At 38.3% G+C, this 20,259-nt stretch overlaps 1 protein-coding gene across 1 annotated transcript in view; it reads left to right on the top strand.

Moving 5' to 3' along the window:
- The first annotated feature begins 7,315 nt into the window (after window positions 1–7,315).
- LOC139457596 (uncharacterized) overlaps window positions 7,316–20,259 on the top strand; it is a 74,357-nt gene continuing 61,413 nt past the window's right edge. The window contains exon 1 of the mRNA XM_071238959.1: window positions 7,316–7,502. Within this exon, the coding sequence (XP_071095060.1) occupies window positions 7,427–7,502 (76 nt within the window). The 5' untranslated portion in view covers window positions 7,316–7,426. The remainder of the gene's footprint in view (window positions 7,503–20,259) is intronic.

Genomic DNA, 20,259 nt, shown 5'->3' with positions numbered 1-20,259 from the left:
TAGGGGGTAACCGATGAACGACACCAAGAACTACATTCCACACTTTTCATGAACATGTTATGTTCAAAGCATGCTGATATTTTAGGACATTGAGCCCCTGACATGTGTTACATGTCATTAACATGTAGAGTTACAACATACAAAGACTTTGTTCCTTATAGCGACATAAATCCAAAGCATGTTTACACCTAAGTATGTTTAAAACCTATTTTATACCAGAACACATTATTACAGTCTATGAATGGGGTATCCTATTATAGAAACGACCCTTAAAATTCAGCATTGCAGCAGATAACAGAACAAAATATTTCTTAAAAAGTAATAGAACGATTATCCGCAAATACAGGTTCCATTGGGCGTCACAGCAAAATAGCTGTGAAAATTATATGGATAGGTCACTGAAAATCAGTGAAAGGGTGAACATGTCCTGCCCTACCGGTAACACATGCTACTCACATAATTTGCATGAACAGTAGGCGTGGTATGTTGCCTTCCATGCGACGGTTGTCTTTAAAGAGACCAGAGAATCAAGTTATGGACCTGACTGAAAATCCAATGACACTATAGTGAATTACTGCTTTTTGTGGAAACTAAAAACCAATATGTTAATTTTGAATTACGTTTGCTGTGTACAAGTGCTGAAGTTTGTTTGGAAAGCAGCATGGCTACATAGCCACAATATTGTTTTTATGCCATTAGTAAAGATATTTCTCGATTATGTCTGGGTCATATTCATTTGTTTTTACTACATTTGACAGTCTAGTCATGCCGAACTGTACGCGTTTTGTGGTTTAAGTGACTTTCTCGAATGAAGAATCATGTGTGTAATTACAAATATAATCATAATAGTTCACTCCCTGGGTATTGAGAGCAATAGTGTATTCATAAATATGATCTATATCTGATTTATATGTCCGATTATGAGGTTAAGATAATTTTATTTAGTCTTTGAATGGCATTTAGAAGTGGTACACATAAAGAATAGAATTTATGGATGTCAACTTCTTTGTTATGTGGAACACAACATTTCGGAGTATGTACTTACTCTTTCATCAGGTGAATTAATGCTATGAAGTAATAAGACAACAAAGCCGTAAACTAAACAAGGGAAGCCAACATTTAATTGACACTGATGGGTGATCAGCAATGGACAAATGGACGCCAACACTGGGCATTTAATTAGCGCTGACAGGTGATAGAGGGACTTAAATTATGACTGATTGGAATGGACAATGGGCAAGCGAAGGGAGCTGGGTAATTAGCATTGATAGGTAATAGCAATAGAAATTGCAATGGAGAATTAGCACAGAGAATAATCAAACAGTAAGTCCCAAACACTGGGCAGAGAGGTTCCCTGGTCACGTTTTACAAGGTGGCATCCTAGGTGGACGTGCCCTCAATGCTCGCTTTGTCAAATCAAGTTCTGAATCAAGTCAATCAACCAATGGGGAAAGGCTTTGCTTTTGTTACAGCCGATGTATGTGTATTGATGATAAGACGCATAGGTCATTTGTCGAATGGCTAAAAATAGATTTCAACATTACTTAACCCAAAATAACATCATAAACCCAGATCAAAGCGGTTTCACTCCTGGCCGCTCAACCCTAGATAACCTCGCCCGACTAGAACAAGATATTAAGACAGGACAACTAAATAAACAATATACCACAGGCATCTTCTTAGACTTCTCTAAAGCTTTCGACATGGTATGGCACGACGGGCTAATACAAAAACTTAAAAAAATAGGACTCAAAGGTCAGATAATAAACTACATCCAGGACTTCCTAAACAATCGTAAAATAAACGTGGGTATAGACAAAACTCTATCGGACCAATGTCCCCTAGAAAATGGCACTCCACAGGGCAGTATCCTCAGCCCCACCCTCTTCAATATAATGATAAACGATCTATTCGAGGGCCTATCCCCTAAAGTAAACACATCAAAATTCGCGGATGATGGAGCCATCTGGATCCGCACTAAAAGCATGAAAATGGCCCAAAATTTACTCCAAAAATCTCTTAATAAAATACAACAATGGGCTGACAAATGGGGCTTCTCCCTTAACTCAGAAAAAACAACAGGAATAGTATTCAAACATAAAAACATGAAACCCGCCTCCCCAATCCTACAGCTAAACAATCAAACAATCAAATTTCAAAAACAAACCAAATTCTTAGGACTTATTTTCGATGGACATCTCACCTGGGATGCTCACATCCAAAACCTAACAACTAAATGCAGTAAAGACCTAAACACCCTAAGATGCCTAACTGGGGAGCCTCCAAAGATACTCTCCTCTCTCTCTACATATCACTAATTAAATCAAAACTAGACTACGGCTGCGCCATATACAACACCCTTAACAACTCCCTATCTAAAAAACTTGACTCAATACAATATCAGGCTCTCAAACTAATTACACGCACCCAACATGGCACCTCCTACACCTCACTTCAGGCCTTAACAGGAGAAATGCCACTAAGTCTACGCAGGGAACAGCTAAGCTTAAATTTCTGGGCCGCGTCCCAATCAAACCCTCTCATCCAAAACTTAATAAACCAAAACATCAGCCCTAAAAACCAAGCTCTAGCTTCGTAAACACCCCTTACTTACCCCAATATCCCAAAGAATAACAAACTACCTAAATGAACACCAAATTAAAAATCTTAAACAAAACTGCAACCAATCAAATATCTTCACCCCTTAACTTAAAATACCCAAAATAGACACAACACTAGCTAGCCAAATAAATAAAAAAAACGACCCAAACATAGCTAAAACTACCACACTAGCATACATACACGAAAATTGGCCAAATTGGTGTCACATTTACACGGACAGATCCTCCAAACACACAGGTTTCGGAGTCCATACCACACAACCAACTAAAACCACACAATCCTTCCGACTCCCAAATAACCAATCAATATTCACGGCAGAACTAATGGGCATGGCCTCAGCCCTCCATAATCAAGAATCCAAAAACCACCAAAAAATCCTAATACTTACCGACTCCCTAAGTGGACTGCAAGCCCTCCAAAACAAAAATACCCCAAACCGACCTAAATTAATAAATCAAATACTTAAAAGCTCCAACGACCTAACTAAGGCAGGCAAACAAATAACCTTCTTGTGGATCCCCGCCCACGTAGGAATATACGGTAATGAAAACGCAGATAAAGCAGCTAAACTATCCCTCAAAATCCCAGAAATAAGCTTAAACTTACCCATCTCAAAATCAGAAATTAAAAGTGTAAACAAGCAAAAAATCACCAAAAAATGGCATTACCTTTATCTAAACTCAAATAGCCAAATCAAAAAAGTGCTCAGCAAACCACTAACCAAACCAAAAATTCTCCATCCATCAAACAAAATCGACAGATTAATCACTAAACTCCAAACAGGACACACCAACCTAAATAACCACCTAAAAAAAATTAACTACAGGTAACTGCCCACATTGCAAACAACCAGAAACCCCAGAACACGCACTCATCCACTGCACACACTACCTCACACATCGAACCGCATTACAAACCACCCTCAAACTAAACAAGGCTCTCACTCTAGAAGCAATACTAAACCCACAAAATAAACTAGAAAACTTCAAGGCCTTAGGCGTATTCTTAATCAAAACGGAACTAATAAAACGCATCTAAAACCATAATAACCTACCAAATCAAAATCACATAAATAAACAAACATCCACCATACCCAGCTCCCTTAGTTCTCCTCCCCAACCCCATCGGCATCTATCCCAAATCTCAAAATTCCCACATTATATATAAGCAACCCCTAAAGCCCCCTCTTAGGGTTGCACAGGCCACCTTCGCCCCTTTCGGAAACACATTAAATGGCCTGGCCGGGCCCGTGTGCGAAATACGCATCAGTCGGAAAGCGCACGTTAAATCTCCAAAGTAAGTAAGTAAGTTGTCGGATAGCTCATTCGATTTCTCGCCGTCTTGCTGGAAGGTTGAGAAAATATTGGCGTGCAAATCATACATAACATGGCTATGTATGATTCCACTAAAAATTATCGCCATTTAGTCAGCATTATCCAACTCTTATTCATATTGAAGGCAAAACGTTTAATTGTGCAGACCAATATTATATGTATTGCAAAGCTGTGACTTTTCGAAGACTGGGACGCCGCTGGTAAACGTGTGAGACAGTTTAACCAAAGGCAATGGGCCAGTGTAAGCTATGATGTGGTACGAAAAGCATCTCTGGCCAAATACCAACAGTCTGCTTACTTTAAAAAAAGAAATTCTGACAGCTCTTACAAGAACTCTTATCCAAGAATTGTCGTTGAGGCTAGTATCACATACAGTATACAGTATTTCAAGAGATATATACAGTATACCACATGCGGTAATATACAAAGTACCGCGAGCAGTGTGCGCTGGGCAGTAGCGCACATTTCCTCCCCCCTCTCCCACAAGCAAACCCCTCGTGGGGGAGTGACCAGGTCACAGGTCAGGCGTGCACTGGACAGCTGTTTCACTGGGGGCTAGTGAGGGATGCGGGAGGCCGGCCATATATACTCTTGGAGTTGTGGGACTGCAACTTCATGCTGTTATCTTATAAGGCCAAGAGTAAGATCACCAAGACGACCACTGCACGTGAGGCATGTGGGTTGTGGACGAGATACTACATAGCATAGCTGTATTACCTTATAAAGAATAGTAATGAATGTTAGAAAGAGATATATCCATCAAGACCGGCGCGAGCTGGCAGTTGAGATCTGGGAGCTGAACACGAAACAGCTAGTGAAGCTCCCATGCACAATAAAACGTTGTGGACCCGCAGACGGAGTTGTGTTGTATATTGAAGAAGTATCCCCTAGAACAACATACATTTTCTACGGCGGATACTAGTCCTGATGATAGACTTTGGGGTGTTGGACTCTCTCTACATGACCCGAAGGTTGTATTTCAACATGGAGAGGACAGAATTTATTAGGACTCATATTAATGGAAGTTAGAGACATTATCATGGTAGTTTTTTGTTGTTGCATTGTAAGGACGTGTGTACAAATATAATTTGTCATGAAAATCACTGTTGCAGTTGTAGTAGCATATCTATATAATTATGCAAAACAATATGTTAAGCGCCCCCAAATACTTGCATTAGTCTGTTCTATACTGATTTCTGAAAGAGCGCATTTGTTTACGACCAAGAAAAAAGTCCGGTCACATGATATGCAAATTAAACACATGCTGAGTCACCACTGCGTCGGAGTGTGGATGACCTGAGGTCAGATGATGACGGACTACTTTCCTGAGTATTCAAAATAAATACGAGGTAAGGTGACCACATATGAAAAAACACACACTCTTTTTGACTCCCAAACAATCAATCAATCTTTACAGCAGAACTAATGGGCATGGCCTCAGCCCTCCATAACCAACAATCTAAAAAACACCAAAAGATCCTAATTCTAACAGACTCCCTCAGTGGATTACAGGCTTTCCAAAATAAAAACACCAAAAATCGCCCTAAACTAATAAATCAAATACTAAAAAACGCAAACGACTTAACTAAGGCAGGCAAACAAATAGTATTTATTTGGATCCCCGCCCACGTAGGAATATACGGCAACGAAAACGCCGACAAAGCTGCTAAACAATCCCTTAAAATCCCAGAACTAAGCTTAAACCTGCCCATCTCAAAATCAGAAATTAAAAGTATCAACAAAATAGTAAAATCAAATAGCCAAATCAAAAAAAGTTTCTAAAAAAAACCCTTAACTAAACCAAAAATCCTACATCCAAAAACAAAATCGATAGAATAATCAATTAACTCCAAACAGGACACACCAAACTAAACAGCCACCTCAAAAAAATAAAACAACACGCAACAGGAACCTGCCCACACTGCAAACAACTAGAAACCCTAGAACACGCACTCATACACTGCACCCACTACCTGATACATCGAACTACACTACAAACAACGCTAAACATAAATAAGGCTCTTACTCTAGAAGCAATCCTAAACCCAAAAAATAAAATAGAAAAATTCAAAGCCTTAGGCGTATAAATCAGGCCTGATAAACAGGCTTTCCTTCCCCTTTCGGAAATACATTAAATGGCCTGGCCTGGCCGGGCCCGTGTGCGAAATACGCTCCAGTCGGAAAGCGCACGTAAAATCACCAACATAAGTAAGTAAGTAACCACACATGAACACGATTGTGTAGCCTTAGGTTTGTTTAGCAAGTTCCAATAGGTTGAAAAAAGAGACATTCATATTTCATGCGATAATGAGCAATGATTCGAACCAAGTGCGAAATCTTAAATAAGAACCAAGATGGCGGGTGTCAATCCTTGCCTCTATGTATATAGAAGGGTATGTTTTTCAATATACGAATATGTTATGTTACACAAGCTTTCATCGAGTTCCTGTGGTTAACCAATACATTTTCATAAATGCGTATAGATATTGCCTCAGAATGTATTTCCGCTGTTCTTACGGACGGTAACCCAATCTCCTGTGGCGCTCAGATGCGCTCGTGTCACGTTCTATCGACTCGCGGCAGCAAATTATGACCCAGCTGGCAGTGTCAGACAGCCGGGAAGAAGCCAGAGTTTAGTTATCACTGCGCCGGAGTGTAAAACGGACTATAGAAATCTACTGCATGCGCACCCCATGTCAACATATCGGCTCGGACACCGTTAAAACATAAAGCGAACGATTTACCGGGTTGTTTCTACGTACAATTATGGTAATAAAATGATGACAGGTACGTGTAATGATAGAATATTTATAAGGGGGTATAGCAATATCAATCTTTTTAGTCGCAAACTCATGGGGGGGGGGATATTTTTTAAAAATCTGAAGCAATCGACCACCATGATCTGCATAGGATATGTGCAGGTTGTGTTCTCGGTCGTGATTAAAGCGGTCTTGACTGTTAGACCTCATTGCCGCTCTCTGCTCATACATTCCAACCTCGCTTTCAAACCAGAAGTGGGGTAAAGTTCAATTCCGTTGAACAGACAGAGCCTAGTCAATGGAAAAAGGACTGTTAAGGGTCGACATAATGGCACTGCCAGGAGTTGCTTATTTAGCCTTTTGGAAAACAAAAAAGCTCCACAACGATGTATTGCAGCCCCACCGAGACTGATCTATATATCGTCTTGTGAGATTGTTGTGGCCCAATCAGACGACCACTGGCCATGTAACTGAACTTTATTATCATGGTAATTTGAATCAGACAGCATACAATTTATAATGGCTTTGTTAGAGGGGCTACACAAAACCACTAGCAACAGGGCGATAATTTAGATAGGGAAAATTCAGCAACATATCAGATCATAGGTGGACATGTTTATGGCTTAACTGTTGTACCATGGTGGATATAGCATAGACTGAATGATAAACTAAAGAGGAACCTATGTATTTTGCACTTGTAATCAAACTGTCATGAACAAGGTACAAAGATGGACCATTCTCAGTGCGTGGTATTCACTGTTTACAGTGATGTCATCTCTATCTTCAAGTGAGTATTTTTGGCTCACATAGCAAAAGTATTATATTTGAGGGTGAAGACGATCTCAGTTTGTATAAAAAAAGGTAAGAAAAGATAATGTATAAGAGACTATAACTATGATGTTCGGCCTACATTTAGAATACAGTAATACAAACTTTACAAATACGACATATGTATAATCCTCACAAGAAGTTGTGGAAGTCAATTCTAAAGGCGCTCAGTATGTTCTAATAAATATGATTTGAAAATGTGAAGTTTACATGGTTGATTCGAACCAGATTTCTAGCTAGACAAGATGCCGGTTACGTTTCCAAGAAACGTTCATATGAACGACACTTTTAGATGGCTACATGTTTTCTTCAAGACTATATAGTAGAAATAGTGTGAACGCAAACTTATTCCACATTATTTTCGAAACCTCCGGGACTTCCCTATCATGAATGCATTCATGAACTGTTGTTTATCTCTGAACTGGGGGGTTTGTGCATGCATTTTGAAAGCCTGACTGTTTTTCACGAATAGTATAGGTGAAAGCAGCAATGTAGGGTTTCAAGCTAGTTACAATCACTTCACCTAAGACAATTCTACTTTGATCATGTCACTTCCTTTCCTATCCCTACATAATTTACGCAGTACAACCTCAAACCAGAAAGCCCCATGTCTCCAGCTCAAGTGATAACAAAGTTGCAACACTTCGGTTATGGCAATGTCAGGTCGCATTTTCATAAGTACATATGCTTATTTTTTTAATAAGGAGGTTAGGGTAACTGTCACTGATAGGTGATAGAAAGGAAAGCCATTAACATCAGGAGACACCAGCCAGCCAGGAACCGTGACCAGAGACTGCCCAGTGCTTGAGATTTATTGCTTTGATCTTTGTCGATGCTAATTATCAGCTGGCTTCCATTTGTCCATTGTCAGTTCAATTCTATTACGTATCAGTGCTAATTACACCGACCTCTCGTTTGTCATTTGTCCATTGCGCATTACCAATGTGTAACAAGTAAAGTATTGGCTTCCTTTTGTCCATTGCCAATGACATATCAGCGTCTGTTGGCTCCACCTTGTTAAGACCAAAGTAGTAGTATAGGTAATAGGGGTTCTGGACCACTTCCACTTGAGCCAGATTTATATACCTATACCACAACTACAGTTGTGGCCAGTAACCGCCAAAGGTTCATCAACAACTTCGGAAATCTCTCCAGTCACGTTTATCGTGTCAGCCATTTTGACGTCTTGTACTTGATGTAAATGTATTACGAAGTGCTGTCATTGTGACCGACTTACTGAGGTATTTCTTTACAGACCTTTCTCATCTAATGAGCATATGATTTGAACACATGTTCTGCGTAAGATGTTTCTGGAGAGCAATGTCACCTCTCTTTTGAGGAACTATTTTACTCTGCGATATAGCTGGTTGTTGTATGGCTGTAAGTGTAAACATGAAGTCACAAGTACTAAATAAAATTGTGTTTAGATCTAGGCCTACATCTTTTGAGGTAAGAAATTGTGATAAATTTTTTATAAGAATTGACCTTCATTTTGTGTGAGTTCATTGGAGTATGAACCTTCATAGAGTGAGGGCCAAACATTGTATGAACGTCGTCGCAAACGACTGAGATCAACCGAATGCGTGACACGATTATCAGCTGTTGTATTAGCGCTGAATAATGAAGTAACGAGTTTAATCGGGAAAAAACCATCCAATGCGATTAAAATGAAATCCGTGACTTCCGAATCTTCAGCACCGAGGAGAGGCAAAGAACAAAAACTTCCGGATAGAGTAAGGGTAAGATATTTATACCAGCCCGGTGAACTCAGAGGAGGCCTATGTCGGGCAACCGATCCCATATGGTCCCTTAAGACATCTAACATTAGTCGATTGGTTACGAAAGAAGGAGAGCCTATTCTTTATTATCTTAAAGATGGACCGGGCAGGGTATTTGTACGAGAAGAGTTGTTCATAGTTCCCAACGATACAGTATTACCACCCTAAGTAACCATAAGCATAGGTAGTTACACCATCCTTATCAATCCATCTCTTTGTATCTAAGGGGGATAATGATGTCTTGTTCATTCTTAATCCATATATCCTATGATTGTAACTTCTTAAAGAGTTCATCTCGTGTTTGAACGTTCTACCGTTGAATAATGCTTCTTTATACTGTTCGTGTTTGATATGCTTTTTTACAACATACTTTTTAACACCCTTAGCTTTTCTTATCTCTCCATTATCGGACTTCTTTATAGAATACATCTTAGGTCTTAATCCTGCATACTCTGCTATAGGGGTCCCAGCACATTCTTCCTTCATCTTACCTAACACCTTTTTATTTACTACACTGTGCAGTGGATTATCTTTAGGGTAATCGCTCGTGTCGTACATATCTATTTTGTCTGCCATATCTTTATACACGTCCTCGGTTTGTAGTTCCATCAACAAAGAATCTGTGTCGGTATATAACACCTCGCATCTATCGCCATATTGCTTCTTAAGTTCGTTGTAATAAAAGTCATACATTAAGTGTTTTGACAAGTCGAGAATACTCATATACCGACGTACATCGGTATTTTGAATTTTATATTACTCTTCTGCATATGCAACGCGGCTAAGTCGTTATCGAATATCTTGCTTCTGTTAAAAGCCGGACTGGCTATAAGTTTCCTGAGTCTTTCTTCCTCATTAGATCTGACTAATTTAACATCAACACGCTTCCTTAGATTCTCCATAGTTTTACCAAATACTGAGTTATTCATGAGCTTATATAGATTCTTTTCGAAATCGCTGGTGGCTATCTTTCTTAAATCTGTGTTCAACCTTATATAGGGCTCCATCCAAGGGCTTTGATCAAACTTTAGAACTCTGTGTATTTTCTTAAGTTTCATACATAACGATAGATATAACTGGAGATTTCTGTAGTGAACTATATATTTTGTCTTATCCATCAAATTTGGTACGAGTTTTTCTACGTTAGCTAATCTAGTATTACCCATCAAGGAGTGTTGATATTCCGACATCCAATCTTTATCAACCATTAATCTTTCGGGAGCTAGCAGAAAACTGCTATGGTCTTAATGTAACGAATTTGGATATTCCAAGTCAACTTTTAGTATGTACCCTTTATTCACATCATTCACATTGATATTATCGATATTATTCACATCGACATCATCGACCCACTCAAAACCACCCGTGGGTAAAGGTTGACTCATAGCCCATCCGTACAAATTGTTGGCGTCAAGATATAATATGTGCGTGTCGGGTTTACTCGGATCATATCCTTCCACTAATTTATTATTAGCCTTAGAATACCTTTTCGCTACCATTGATATACTCTTAATCCTTTCTCAATAAACAAGTGCATATCGTAATCTGTGAGTAGTTTTATTTCTACGCTGGTCTTCTTCAACAATGCATCCCATGATTGTCCGGGACTGGAATAGTACCATGCGGGTCCAAGCAGTATTTTTTAAAAATGTCTTTCTAAATATCTCGAATATATAGGCGAGTAAAAGTACATCTGTTTTTATGTACAGATCGTGATAATCACCTAAATTCTTACAACCTAATTTATCCCACACCGTCAGAGCGTGTTCATAATCGGCATCTGTTATTTTAGATTCTGTTAAGTTACTATAGAATGATTCAAGGGGTGGTAATTTAGTTTCGTCGAATCTAGACCAATCATTCATATATTCGTAAGGATATACACCTTTTCTCAGCAACAAATGACGAGTTATCTTATCGGTATATTGATTTGTTATCGCAAAGTCATCGGGATTGTTCGCATTAGCTAAATTGTCCAGGGAAGATAAAAGAAACTGTACAGAGTCTATGAATGTAAGCCCATTACTTTGCTTTATTCTGGCTTTCCCATCCTTGTCCCTATAATGTATAGTTTTAGTCAACGAGAATGATATGTATTTTTCCATATTATTAGGAATGCACGTTAAACCGCCGTCGGTCTTTGAGATAGCTTGCATAATGAGATGTGAATCGTATCCTCTAAGGATATAAAACACAACTGGGATGAGTATTGTTTGAGAATTCATTTTTAGTTTCAAGTTACACTCGTTATGCGCGGCTCCCCGATAATTACCCGTGACGTGGCAATGATCTCTTACGGAATCCCCATTCAGGGGTTTATTACAAACATGACAACTCGTTGACTTCTTATAGGCCCTCCAATCATCCCTCGTCATACACATGGGTTTCTTACGAGATAAATTTTCCCTTATTATTCTCTCTTCATTTTGTAGATATTCTAGGAACTTTCCTGCTGCATCGGGACCTCTGTAAATCACGGGCGGGTTTGTTTTCCCATCATACCTTACAACTACATATCCAAACTCACAAGGAATATGTTCTTGAGTTTCGTACGTAAAACTACTACCTTGATTATTTTCTATGGGTTTGATAAGCGCTTCGAAGTCAGCGTAAATTACGTACGGCACTGGCATTTGATTACCATAATGTTCAAATTTTATTATATTTTTTCCCTCTTTAGGCATATCGATCCTGATAGCAGTCTGTCCAACACCTCTATAGTCTTCTTTATGCGCTTCAAATAGATCTTGTCTGCTGTACCCATGTAGGCATCTTTCACAGAAATATTTCTTTCCCTTATATTAAGTTTGATCGCATAATAGCCTGTTTAAACTCTTTAGGCGACACTTTTTTTATTTCTTGGTGTACGGATTTCAAACTCATTTCAAAAGTGAGGCAGGCCAATTTAAAAAAAGAAGAAGAAAAAAAAGACTCTCACATTTTTTTAACTTGAATTTTGTCCTAAAAAGTTAGGTAGGTATGAAAAAATATATCCTGGCATAACAAAAGTAAAATAACTCAACTTTTTCAAGAACATTTTATTATATCCCTGGCACTCAGCTTGTGCAAAAATGGCAACATAACAATATTCATGTCATGGATGGAAATACATGAAAGACGCTATTTTGGCAGCATGGGCAACGTTTAACTCTTTCAACACCAGCCAACCAGAAGATTACTGCTGTGACACCAAGTTCCCAGAGACTCTTGTGTGCTGAAATTAACATCTTTGCTACTACATGTTTGGCCATACACTATTTGAAAGGTCTAGCTAATTAATCCTATTGTTTATAAATATGAAAGTTATGTGTATTACATTATTTAAATAATTCATTAACAACTAAATAAAGTTCGTTTTAAATAAAAATAATGTAAGCTAAAACATTCATAACGTCCAGATTAAGGACCAATGAAGCGCAAATTTAACGATTTTTTCAGCAAATATAAGAATTCATAAAATCCACTTACCCATTTATTTTTTATTTTCATTTGTTAACGTTGTTGGAACGTTATTTTAAAAAGAATTACAAATAATATCTGTCATCACCCATTTCCCGATGATAGTGGCTGTCCGCTCACTAACATGAGGAAATACCTCCGTTTTCAAAGCTTCGTATGAATAACACATACGTCGAAGGCTGCCATGTCAGTATACATAACAAAAACTTATATTGTTTCACCGACAAAATCTGCTACAAGGTTCGTGATTGGTCAAATTTAAGCATGTGACCTAAGGCAGCCAATCAAATTACAGCAACGGTAATTTTCAGACTTTGGCGAAAGGTTTGGGTTAAATCATGTTATTCTGAAGGTTTAGCATGAAATCGCGATCTATATTTAAAATATGGAACTTTATGGATGCATAGAGCTAGGTTACGAGCTGTGACAAAGATTTCTTATGCATATATTTTGGCATTAAAGGACATCGTGTCCGAGCCGAGAAATCGAGGCGATGAAAGGCGAGATGTAATTTGACTGACGATTACATGCGATCGCACGAAAAGTTGGAAATAATAACTAAGATGTCAGTTTGGCAACTTTTATAGATATATTTTTGATGATTTTATTACTGTGTGAATAAGGACGTTTCATCACGTGGAACGTCTTTATTTTGCTGTTTGACATGTTCGATGAGGACCCGTTGTCGAAGTTTCCGAGAATTTTATTTTCAATAACATTGCGGGAAATAGTGTCAAGTGAATACATTTTTGATCTACAGATAAAGAAATGATAAAATTAAATGGAATATACGTAATTCAGACATTGTGAAATGTGATAGATTTAATAAATGAATGATATGACAAGTAGGTTAATATAATTATAAACTATTTTGACGTGACTTGGACGGTCTACCGTGCGGTGTGACTTGTGGCTTTGAACGGCCAACAGTGTTGAAATAGTTAAACTGGTGACCACTGCGCTTTGCGTTGACAAGCTTTGAGGATCCGGCAGCAAGATATATCAGAGTGACTTCCCTTTGCTTTACTCTCGACGAGGAAATGCAATCTTTTTTTTGTTTAAACTTTTTGTCGAAAAGATCGGCGGTAATAAAAAAAAGGGTAATTTTCATTTATTTTTTTTCTAACATTTGGACTTTGAAAGAGCGGCGCATCCGTATACCAAGAAATAAAAAAATTGTCGCCTTATCCATGTATAATGATAATTACCATCTTTTTCGATCAGAAATGAATTGATTCTGGGAATATGTTCCGGAGAGGAGCTTATCCTGTGTACAACAATTCCATTAGAAGAATGTCCAAAAACATTTATAGCTAAATCATTTTGCTTTTCCACCTTATCAATTTGTGATATTGGTGTAGGTTCGTCTATACAATCGAATTTGAGTCCATTGTTTTGAGGATAGCTAGAAGGTCTATTTGCCATTTTAGAATCTACAGGGAAGAATGCAGATCTTATCATCATTCTTAAACAGATTTATCGGATTTATTTTTTACATTAATTATGGCTTTTTTCTTCTTATAATACAGGGGTAAATCTATATAAGATCCACCTTTGAAGGGCATATAATTTGCTATATCTAAATATAAACTATCGATTTTATCCACACCCCAACCCGAACTTCTATTAGTCCAGCGTTCTAAAGTTTCTTGTATCCTCTGAATTGATGTATCTAATGATGCGTTTATAGTATGGGATTCGGTTCTTGATTGCTACGGAAATATGGTTCGGTATATTCGGTGCTATCGTCTGTGTTACTTTTACTCAATGACATTTTAATCGTCAGCTGTTTTTTTATACTACGTAAATCATCTAACTCCTCGTTTATTTTGCTCGATATGATGGGCTTAACATCATTAACATCCATGTTGGAATTAATATCCATCTTCCAACCTCTTAGATATTTACCAACGCCGGCGGATGTGGGTACAAATTTTAATTCTTGTTTTTTTTTCAACATCGTCAGGTTGTGTTTTTATCATCTTGTTGATTATTATCAACATCATTATCAACATCTAGTAAAGCGATCAATTCAGCTTTTCTCATTCGAGAATAACCTCTCAGCCAACTGTTTTTTGCTTGAGCTTTGAGTTCTCTTACAGTCTGGGTTTTGTTGTATTCCAAACCGAGTAAATCGATCAATTCAGCTTTTCTCATTTGAGAATATCCACGTAGACCACGTTGCTTTGCTAAAGCTTTCAGCTCTCTGACAACATAAGTCATTGTGATATATAAATACATGTACTATTTATCTCATTTCGGTAAACCTTTTTCCTCTCATAAATAATTTGAAACCGTTTCTTGTCAGCACCGTGACTCTTACATAAACAGTAACTACCCCAATCCCACATACAGAACACGAATAATTAATGTGCCCTTTTCTAATTGCAATGGAGTGGATTCCACAAAAATCCGACATACAGCTCTTTCCACAAATTTGTGATCGGCCCATGAGTATGAATTTACATGTTGATGTGCCTCTCGCCATTGTGATAAATATACACTTCTAGTATCATTTGTCTCAATTCATGCCTAGCCTAACATAAGCAGTCAACGCTATTTATAGATTAGCTGTCATGGAGATTTATTGATTAGGTGTCACTCTGACTCCCCTAACTAGGTCATGGTTTATGCTAGTTATTGTGTAGCTATAAATAGCCACAGCAGTCAACCCGATTATGATGAATATGACCTCGCGGTCTTTCTGAGCCTCTGACGGTGTATAAAACTGACTCATTGTTGGTCTCGGTATTGGGTCAATTTTTTTCCCCATAAACAAGGAAGTATTCGTGCATGGCAGATTCGACATCCTTAAACGTTTGAATTGAATGTCCCTCCCTATGCAGTTTTCATGAATAAAATCTAATCTCTCTATTCTCTGCCGCGCCCATTGTGACTGAGCTTTTTCGAGTTGTTCTAAAGCTTTTTTATGTCTTTTTTGCTCCGAACCTCTCATACTAGAAAATAAAATATTACTCCCCGAAAAAGCTAGAGCATTAACAATAGCTCCACCGACCATCATCGCAATTGATGCCATGTTCAATAATATAAAATATTCAAATGTTTAATTACTTCATAAGTCTTCCGGGATAAGCCCTTGTTTGATGAGCATATCCTTTGTTGCAATAGCCAATCCAATGTCAAGAATGGCCATACCGATATCATAACCATTAAAATCTAGCTTGGGAGGTGTGGCTTTAGTAATCATTTTAGCCATACGGGCATAGCCAATGGCCAAGCCGGTGACCACCGCTGAATGATACGTTGCGTTTACCAACATTTTACCGTCTGTAACTGGAGTAGTCATGCTTCTTATAGCATTATATGAGGGCTCACCTCTAATTGAACTTGTTGTTGTGACATCGGGGGTGACGTTTTCTCTTCTTTGGTCTTATAAAACAACCATACAGCCGCTATAGCAACAACTCCTACTAGTGCCCATGTTTTAATCGGATCAATATTTGAATTATTCATTAGTTTCGCTTTGCGAGCGAGTCCTCCCATCCTGCCTGCCGAGATCGTTTTGGGGTTTTTCCGCGTCACTCTGGCTTTTGGTATTTCCTCATTCACAATCTGTGTTTGTGGTGTTTCCTCATTTACTATCTGTTGTGCAATCGGGGTTATTATTTCCTCGTTCACAATCTGTGGTGGTGTCACCTGTTGAGTCTCCATTATTATTAAGTGGGGATGTATGTTTAAATTGACAATACCTAGCCGTTATCAAAGCTGTGGTGAGTGGAGCTAAGAACATTCCGTATCTATGATAAAACTCACAGCTCATTGAGCTCATACCGTGTTCGATGAATGGGTCTTTCTCGAGAGATTCGCATAAATACATGCGATGTTCTGTTGGGATAGGGAGAAACGTACTAGCTACGACTGTGTATAGTTGTAATATAGCCGACCCTATCGTTTTAGTCATGGTAGCTCCCAGTCTAGACTCGTAACGCGTGTACAGTTTTATAATTTCTTCGTCGGTCATGTTCAGAGATCCAGATAAGCTGCGTATCTGCGTACAATACGCATCAGAAATGCAGAAATACGCAGTAAAATAATATCCAAGCGTATCAAATACGCAACGAACATTACAGATACGCTACAAAATAAAACTTGTGCGTATCATCAAAATATTGTGAAGTAACCCTGCGTATTCGATTGGCAAATCAGCAACTTATTTTGAAATTAAAAACGGGCATTCCGTCAACCTTGCCCAACTCCACGATGACAGTTACATCATGATCATTTGCCATCACACTTTCTTGTGGAAGTATCGTGGTATTTTTGAGTCCTCTAAAGCTCTCAAACCCACACACCAGTTTGCGTGGACTAGATGAATAGTGTTTTTAAATATTTAACTTAAATACCCACATGTGTAAAAACTAGTGGGTAACAGAAATTTGAATACCCAGAATGAATAGCTGATACGCAGTGATTTTAAAATGCATGGGTAAAATACCCACAACACCAAAAGCTTATCTGGAGCTCTGCATGTTATCAATTTTTTCGATGGTATAATTTTCCCCCAAATAATGGGAACATTTTCAAATGGCTACCAAAGCCGCGAGTCTTTCTCTATGTTTATCTAAACATTTATCTGTCATAGGTTCTTCTACATGATTTTTTGAGCATTTGTTCGATGAGTTCGTCGCATTCCATAATGTAATACCTAAGGAGATATTTAAATCTAACATAATATAATATGACATATCCAATACATCCCGTAATAATGAACTGTTGTGAAAGAATGAGTATTTCAAACCACATTATGTCATATTAACCGCTAATGTTCAATTTATCGTATTTTTTCACTATATTTTCTATAATTTTGCTATATTTGCTATAATTTTGCCACATTTTGCTATTTTTTTGTTATATTTGCTGCATTTTTGCTATATTTGCTATAATTTTACCATATTTTTGCTATAATTTTGCTATAAGTTTGCCATAGTTTTGCTATAATTTGTTAAGCAATTGCATAAGCAGCTGCATAAGCAGCTGGTAGATCGGTTTTTAATACGAGTTTACAGTGCTTCGTTGCCGCTAACAGTTTTCTGACTTTATCTTGTTCGAGCTTGGTATAAATAACATCATTCTCGCGTAGACATTCCTCGAATGAATCTCGATCTTTGCAATGAAACAGGGCTACCCATTTGGTCTGCTCTCTGAGATCTTTCAGGTCAGAGTTGTATTTTTGAGTAAGTACCCAAATGCTATGCTGAGTATGTCTTCCGGAGAATGCTAAATACGAAAGCATATCTTTCTTATTTGTGAGTTCTTTACTCGCGCTGCAATCGTCTATTACGAAAAGGGTTGATTCTCCTTTGTATTTTTCATGACATACTCGTAATCAGTCTTGTAAACAATCGCCGGGATCAACTCTGTGTACCCCGTTGTCACTCATTACCCAATCTCTCGATAGGTATGTTTTATTAACGCTTATAGTCGGGCACGGAATAATAATATGATCGAAAACGTCCCGATAATGACTTTGTAAAATATCTAGAATAAAAGCTGTTTTTCCACAACCTGTTTGCCTGCATATCATAGCGCAGTGTGGTTCTTTAGGTAAAAGATTATCAATAGATAACGTACAAATATATGTTTTATTTACCAGCTGATTCCTGGAGCTTCGTTATCTGTATAGTGACACCCTCGATGGCATTTTTTATTCTCCGCCCACTGTCGTGTAGTTGGTCATCATCCGTTGTTCGCATGTCGAGCCATAGCGCGTACTTCGTGGTGAGGTATTCACCCATCATTACACCCCCGAGAGACAGATCTTTCATGACCGCGTTAACTTCTGGGCTTCGTTTTATAGAAGGGAGTTTTTTAATCTCATCCCCCTGTTGATACGCTAGCATTCCTTGGCTATATAGTTGATTAGGAACGCCCTCGATAGTCAATTCTACTTTTGTAATCTTGGGATTGTAGAACTTCTTGGTATTTCTTTTAAATGCATCAGAGGGGTCCTCGAACAACATTAAAATACCCTTCAATGACCTCGTGGGGATGTTTAGATTGATATTTCACGTCGTATCTTTTTTGTTCCTCGTGATCTTTCAGTGTCGCAGCACGCGATCGTACAAAATGGCTAAACTTCCTGTATACTGGTTACGAATTTGTCTGGCCAATTCGGGATCTGTTATCATATCATACTCCAGCGAGATATTGTCAATGGAATAGCTAGCATCTTCAGCAGCTCTGATTAGTCTGCCATAGTCATTAAAAGTGAGTTCGTATTCTAACCTATCGCCTAGGGATGCTTGATAAAAGGGCACGTGGGAATCTAGTAATTCAAAGTCTAGAGGAATATAGAATCGGTTACCTAATGCGCCGGCAACAGCGAGATCTTTTACGACGGTATTATCACCATTTTCAGCACCCACACGCAGTCTCAATGTGTTCTGATTACAAATACCTTGGTACTGTAAGTTTTCCCGCTCTTTATCCGTTCTCCAGAGATCCATGTAACAATAGTATACATCGCTATCCTCGACACCTCAAAACCTCATTACCGCTAATTTTAATCGCGATTTTCTTGACAATAGCACGACCTATGTTCTGAACGGGCTCCGTGTTAACATCGGCAAAAATTCAAATTAATCGTAAATGCTAGTCGGACAGTTCCCAGAACTAACACATCTTGTGCGCCGAGATTAGGAAAGCGAACCAGAAGCGTTTGATTCTGATCGATGGTACTAGGGTTATTAGTTATAGTTACAGACTGACGAATTGCTTTGACCCCTAATGGATCTCTAAGTCTACGTTGTGGGTTTAACTTGCGTCCGTATTGCAAAGACATTGTTATATTGAAATTATGTAACCATATGTTTAATATAAAAATGGATGAGTTTAATCAAGATGATTTTGATAACCCTAGTACAGTCGAAGAGGGTACTGATAAAACCAGCTTTGGTGGCATGAATCTTAACAATGAACTTTCACAATCAACCGTCAATGATTATTACGATAACTTTAAAGATGTTAGTCCTATTGTTCGTGACAATTCAAAGTTTACGATAGATAGTAAAGGAATATTGCGACTGCATGGTAAACCTGATATTGATCTTATGAATTCTCGTACATGTAAGCCCCTAGCCTTGCCTACGATAACCGCTAAAGACGGTATCAGCACTGTTCGTGATGAATTAGGTTTTGTAGACTACTCACGACGAGAAAAACTTTCCGCAAAGACTACTAAGGTTCTTCGGACTGTGCGTACTGAACTCGGTAACACTTGGAAGAAAGCTCGAAGGTGGCCTCGGACGGCCTCGGAGAAATCTTGGATACCTATTACGATAATTCCACGTTACAGGTACCATATTCAGAGTTCAATATTAGGGAATTACGAGGTCTTGACAAGGCAATGTGAACAATGAGGGGAGAACTCATCAATAATATAGCCAAGCTATCCGAAATCGACACGCATATAGCTTATGAGAAAACAAAACTTGAACAGGCGGGCGATGAGTTCAGTAG

Source organism: Haliotis cracherodii, unplaced genomic scaffold, assembly GCF_022045235.1.
Source record: "Haliotis cracherodii isolate W230 unplaced genomic scaffold, xgHalCrac1.p SCAF_12, whole genome shotgun sequence".
Lineage (NCBI taxonomy): Eukaryota > Metazoa > Mollusca > Gastropoda > Lepetellida > Haliotidae > Haliotis > Haliotis cracherodii.
The sequence above is the reverse complement of the archived record's forward strand: the minus strand, read 5'-3'. Positions and strand labels throughout refer to the sequence as shown.